The following is a 6,350-nucleotide window of genomic DNA, read 5'->3' on the forward strand; positions in this document are numbered from 1 at the left end:
ACCCATGAATTTTCTCCCTTTTACTCTTCCAATTCTCTCCCCCATCCCACTGGGGGAGAGCGAGCGAGCAGCTGTGTGGTGCTCAGTTTCCGGCTGAGGTTAAACCACAACAACATCAAAATGAAAAATTAAAATATTTCCTCCAGACTGAATTCAATGTTTTTAAAACTTAAATTATTTCATCATTTGCAAGGAGACAATTGCTTTTGTTCACAGAACACAGGGGAAGAAGAGATGGCAGCAGTGGTTCTGCTTTGTGTGTGTGAGAGAGAGAAAGGAAGCACAGAGGCGCAGAAAAACTAAGAGAGCAATAGAGTATGTGCGTGTGCATATAAAGGTAACTGGGACACTTATCCAAGTGATGAAGGCCTAGGTTGTCCAATGACAACTTAATATACAAGTGAAGAAGCAGCAACAGGTGACACGCTGTAGCTCACCCTGTTTTATCCTGTAACCCAGCAACAAGGGAACTCTTTAAATGGTGAGGAATCTGACAGAAGGAAAAAAAAATAACCACCTAGGTCTCCCACACATCATGGGAATGCTAGGTTGGTAGATAAGAAGAAAACAAACATTCCTTCACCCAGTGGTTTGTGGATCAAGTTTTTTATTTTGTTCTCTTTTAAGTGCCAGAAAATGAAAGATGAGTTTTACTGCTTCTTAAACAATTTCAAACCAACATGGTACATTTGAATTTCACTGAAGCTATACAACCAAATTGATCTGAGTTAGCAAATTTGAAAGAGCACCTATCTTCAGCTGCCCCAAACAGTGAGTTTAAGTTAACTAATCAACCAGTTGTTTCTTGGCTTTTTCCTTTGTGTCATCCAATTAAGCACAAAGAAAACTATCTGTCTGAACAAACTAGTGAAGAATAATTGCTAAATGTTATTCTTAATGAAAAACATTAATTGTCTTTAATGTGTCTGTGTGATGGGATCTATCTGTGGCCTGGATACACTCCAAGAACAGGCAGATGCCAGAGCCACTTGCCAATCATACCTTTGTTTCCAGAGGTGCTGCAATTATTATTATTTTTTTTTAAAGTGGTAAATCATAAGATTTAACTAAATGGGCACTTTGGCTCCTGGTTACTGGTAAAACATTTACGTTGTCTTAATGCCTACTGAACTCAAGCCAATGTTTTCCTATATAAAAAGGAAACACTGAAGTTTTTAAGTACTGCAGTTCCTTATAAAACTAACCTTTGATGTGAAACACTTAACGCTGTACAGTCCCCTGTATCAGCTGATGTAATATGCAGTAGCATTACTACACTCAAGCATGCATTTTTTCTCTGGGCTTCCTGAAAGTAAGCCAGTGAGTAAAAAAGATGTGCCAGAAGAGTAGGCTGTATATTTTCTAATAGAAAAATTGGAAACAGGAAAAATGTCACTTTGAATATTTCTTTTGCAAATTAAATATTCATCTAGGTGGGGAAGATGAAAAGAAGCATATATAAACTTCAGCTGTGGTCACAACATTATTGACCTTCCAGACTCTCTTCATAGACAATTATTGGTTCAAAGCACTACTAGCATGAAACATAAGATCATACTAACTAGAAATAGGCTAAGCAGTAAATTGATAGCAACAGAGAACATAATGTAGTAAGAAATCAGATGGAAAAGTATTTCTAAAAACATTATTTTTCAGTGATTTAGGGAAAAAGACCTACACAAATATATCAGGGATACAAACACACTTTTTCTCATAAATCCTGCTACTTCTAACATATTAGAGGTTAAGAAACAAACATTTCCATCCCATCAGGTTTCCTCCTCCTGTCTTCCAGTTAAAAGGGCTTTGAAATCCACCAGTGCAAATCCTTCTCTGGAATATTTTGCAGTGCCCAGGTGTTTTACTGTGTTTCATTACTTCAAAACAGATAGCCAGACCCTCAATTTGTAAAATTGGTACAGCAACGTTTAAGCCAATGAAACTATGCCAGCTCACATCAGTCCAGAATCTATTTGGCTCCTTTTACTATTAACAGACCAGCATCATTGTTTTATAATGTCCTCCTGCTGCAAAACAAAACCTCTTGAAAAAACTGTACCTCTAATACCATTATTCATTCACTTTTATCCACCAGAATTGCATAAAGTGGTCTTAAAGATGCAACTAATACCTATCCACAGTATAAACTCTAGGCAAGAGTATTTTTCTAGGCTCTGCTGAATTCTTTTCAAATTTCAGGGTTATGTTTGCACTTGCCCTTTCTTATGACAGCTGATTTTGCCTCCCACTGTCTTCCAAGTAAAGAAAAAATGAACAACTATTACTAAAAGAGGACAGATAAGTTTTGAATTATTTCAAAAGTCTTTCAAGTTTCATTCTTTTCTAACCATAATTACTGTCCTTCTCCTTGGAAGGATGGCTTGATTCTTTTGAAGAAGTAGCTCTCAGACTGTGATAGCCCATGGGCAAAAATACCGGGCAAATATAAGTCTGTTCATGCCATCACAGTTGGCTCCCCTGTTTGACTTTGGCTTTATTTTAATTCACTGTGCTTGCAAGCCTGTGAATACTTGAAGTCTATCTTATGTCTGCTCTCCCGTTCTTTTATTTATCGTCCATAAGAAGTGTGAAATCTCAAAGGCAAGATCTAAAGTTGGAATCAGAGAGAATATTTTGACTTCCTGTATCTTTAAAGTAGAAAGATCCGAGTTTCTCAATGCATTGCTAGGGGATGAATTTATATAAAAGACTTAAAACTGCCTTTTGATGTATTATAGAAGAGTCACCACAATTGAGAATTTGTTCAGAGAGTTAAAATAAGGCACCCAAATGCTACACGGTTTTACTCAAACTATGATGCTATCACATCAAAAAGGTAACATGGCATAAGAAGTAACAACAAAATAATGAAATTATATTTTACTGTTGTCTTTAGGCTTATTTCACAGTTACTTCAGCTAAGATCACAGTTAACTGCCTTCCTAAACTTATGGCAATTCCTGACTGGAGGGACAGGTGTGAACACACTAGGCACATCTCTACTGCTGCTATTTGGTGGTACCTACAAGATCTCCATCAAGGCTTTGGGCATTGCTGTGCTAGCACTGTTCAAAGATATATCATGACAAGGTGATGCCTGCGCTTCTATTTTAGGTACCTTCTAATTCCAGAATAACCCCTTTAACACATGTTGAAGAGATCCTGTAGTGCAAAAGCAAGGAACTGGATGACTCCTAATGAATTAGCATTGGACTCACACAGAATCTCACATCCTTCCTTCCAAAGGACCAAACAGGTGTGAATCTGATTTCTTTATCCAGAAAAATCTTAGTAATACAGAAATACTGCCACTTTGAAGTGCATCGCCAGAGAAATGAAATTATCATGATTCTGTCCACTCTGCATAGTGTTCTAGCTATGTCAGCCCAACCAAAAATATGCCTTATGCAGCCAAGGAAGCTATTTTTAGATCTGAAAGTGTATCCAGGTTAGAATTGGATTAGTAACAGCACATTGCCTAACCTTTGAGGCAGAAGTGCTGAGCTGAGCCATTGCAAAGGTTCCCAGATGGGAATCATGCCCTCAGTGAAACGTAATGTTGTATACTAAATGGCTCTGAATATTCACATATTTATAGAAAGAAAGTATTGTAAGTTGAAATTACTTCACTTCCCTGGAAATACTGCCAAGTAATTGTTTCGGAAAGTAACTTATAGAGTACCAAGCAAAATGCAAAATTTCTCTTCAGAGGGAGCATTTCCTCCCTTTTGGGAGCATTGTTAGATTCCAAGATATTTTCCTGTCCTGAATGTGTGACTTCAGGAAAAGTAATTTGATGACTCACTGCCTCACTTTTTCTATCTGCAAAACCTGAACAATAATTGCTTTGTGTCATAAGCCTTCTTATTTCTTTGAGACCTTTCAGTGGAATACACCACCTGCATGCATATACACAATACTATGAGATCAGACAGTGTGCCACTACTCCTCCCTTCCATCTCTTCCCCTCATACCTCAAACCAGTATAACTTTCAGGCATTACCCAGGGATGCCAGAATATCATGGTAAATTTTCAGCTTTGAATGGACTAAGATGTTTTTGTAGAAATACGTACATTTAGGGGAATTTGGAAAAGAATAAAGATGACCGTTTCTGACAACCCATGTTTTGCATTAGGTGCAAAGTCACTCTGGATAGGTCAACAAGGATTGACCTGAAATTCTCTCAGAGAAGAACCTGTAGAAAACGGTGGCATGCAGAAATGTGTAATGAAACCTAAAACCAGGATTTAGCCAGAACTTTAAGAACATTAAGAACTACACTTAAATTCTATATTTCTAAGACTGGGAAATGGATAGAATGTCAGAATCCAATGGTGATACCAGAATGTACAAAACTGTTTTAGAGGAGAAATGAATGGGAAAAGACCATGCTGCACTCAGAACTAGTACAGCCAGTACAGCATGAATGGGAGAAAAAGCAGGTGTTACATAGTAAATGACCACAACACATGCCCTGATTTCTGGAACGTGCTGCACCAAGCAGGTGTAATGGCATGTGGGAAAGTGGAAGCAGATAGGAGAGGGGGGCCAACATCTTGCTTAGCCCCCTGATGAACCTATCTGTCCTTTTTCTGTCTCTGAACACTCAAAAAGAGCTTATTATGGCCACTCAGAGTATACAAATGCCAGCTGAGAAAGATCTACGTCTTCCAACTTTTGTGGAGCTATTCCCATGCAAGCTCCCACAGAATTGCTGGAAGTGAAACTGGTTAGAATCAGCGAAGATATAAAGCAATGGAAATTACAGACAGCCACACAGTGGCTATCTGTAATTCAGTAGTTCCACAGTGTGAGCTACCTAATTCCTGTTGTTCACTACTTTTTCTTGAACTAGACTGAAGAAATTTTGTATATTTGGGAATATCCTCATTTTGCTTAATAAAATCTTGGAGCCTCAAAACCTGGATTGGCAGGAAAAAAACAAAGAAATGGATGACAAATTCTCATGGTGAAAACATGACCATTCACCCATAATCTCCCAGAATGGACAATCACAAATAATTTCATTGTTCTTCTGAAAAAGGTACCAAATGCAATGATATACACTTGGGGTAGAAAAATAAATGCAGCACTGAGCATCATCAAAACTTTTCACTAGGGAACTGATTTCAGTTCTGTTAAAGCAGTTGTTTTACAGCTTATCCATGAGATAAAAGTTTCAAAATGTTCACAGGCAAAAACTTCACATGATCACACTGACGAAAAGGAAATATCCTGTATGTAACATTTTAAAGCAAATAGCATTTGCTGAAAAGAACTGAACAACACAAAAGGGGAACACCTGGGAGGGAGAAAACGTGTATTCACAGTTGTCAGAAATTTTAAAGGTGAACTGGTTTACCTGGGTAAATAATTGCCTTGTAGGGTTCTGCTTTTGTTTTGGCAGAAAATTATTTATCCAACCTGTTATGGCTTTTCAAATAATGACACTTTCCTGTATAAATATTTTGGTAGATGTACTAATCTGGAAAATTTGCATCACTTGGCCTGCAACCGACTATACATTACAGCTGTTACAGGTGGATAATCTAATACTAACACAACTCAGGGATTTATTTCCAGATTAATCCATGTCCACAAATTTGCATTATGACTTGGGTGTAACCAGAGTGGGGAACAGTACATAAGCTATGACATCCTCAGAGCTACTTTGGAGTCACAATGCTTTCTCTACGTCATTCCTGATCTTGAGAACATAGAGGGAGGCATACCTAACTACTAATATATACTAAATTATTGCACATTCCAATCTGCTTCAGTTACCACCCTTACTGTCAAGCAGGCAGAACGGAAACAATGATCTATTTGACCTTTTTTCCATTCAGTTCTGTTGCTCAAGGGACCAAGACAGCAGGCCCTTTTACACACACACAAAAAAAAAATCAGAAAGTCCACAAGAGCTGTAAGGAAGATTGTAATCTTACTTAGCCCTGTATACAGACGAACAGTCAGAGTCACCATCCAACCCTGATATAGCCATAGTATATCTCCAAAGAGTGATATATGAAATTTATCAAAATAAATAGGCTTGTCAAAATCTTCATAGATGTTCAGGAGCCGTAATTTCTGTTATTTCTATCTAGAGTCCTTGCATATTTTCTTGAGTGATAGTCGCAGCAAATATGATTAAAATCTAATCAAGAATCTCTCAGATGAGAGGAAAAATGAAGAGACCTTTTATTACTGGGTTACATTTATGCCCAGTTTACCTCAAGTGAAGAGTTTTGAAGTTTCCCAGTTAGGACTTCTTTTTCTTTCTCTAGTTGCTTTAGTTCACACTCAGATTTTCTTTTAAATTCCTCTAGCTGTGTCTGGAGCTCCTAAAGT

At 37.7% G+C, this 6,350-nt stretch overlaps 1 protein-coding gene across 5 annotated transcripts in view; it reads right to left on the reverse strand.

The window, feature by feature from the left end:
* The window catches only part of FAM184B (family with sequence similarity 184 member B), a 52,223-nt gene that overhangs the window by 18,544 nt on the left and 27,329 nt on the right, over positions 1-6,350 (reverse strand). For 4 of the 5 annotated variants that reach the window (XM_009279120.2, XM_009279119.2, XM_019472018.1 and 1 more), the window contains exon 3: positions 6,233-6,343. The exons of the other annotated variant lie outside the window; for it this stretch is intronic. In XM_009279120.2, coding sequence (XP_009277395.1) covers positions 6,233-6,343 — 111 coding nt within the window. The remainder of the gene's footprint in view (positions 1-6,232; positions 6,344-6,350) is intronic. 5 annotated transcript variants of the gene reach the window in all.

The sequence above is a fragment of the Aptenodytes forsteri genome, unplaced genomic scaffold, assembly GCF_000699145.1.
Source record: "Aptenodytes forsteri isolate BGI_AS27 unplaced genomic scaffold, ASM69914v1 Scaffold242, whole genome shotgun sequence".
Lineage (NCBI taxonomy): Eukaryota > Metazoa > Chordata > Aves > Sphenisciformes > Spheniscidae > Aptenodytes > Aptenodytes forsteri.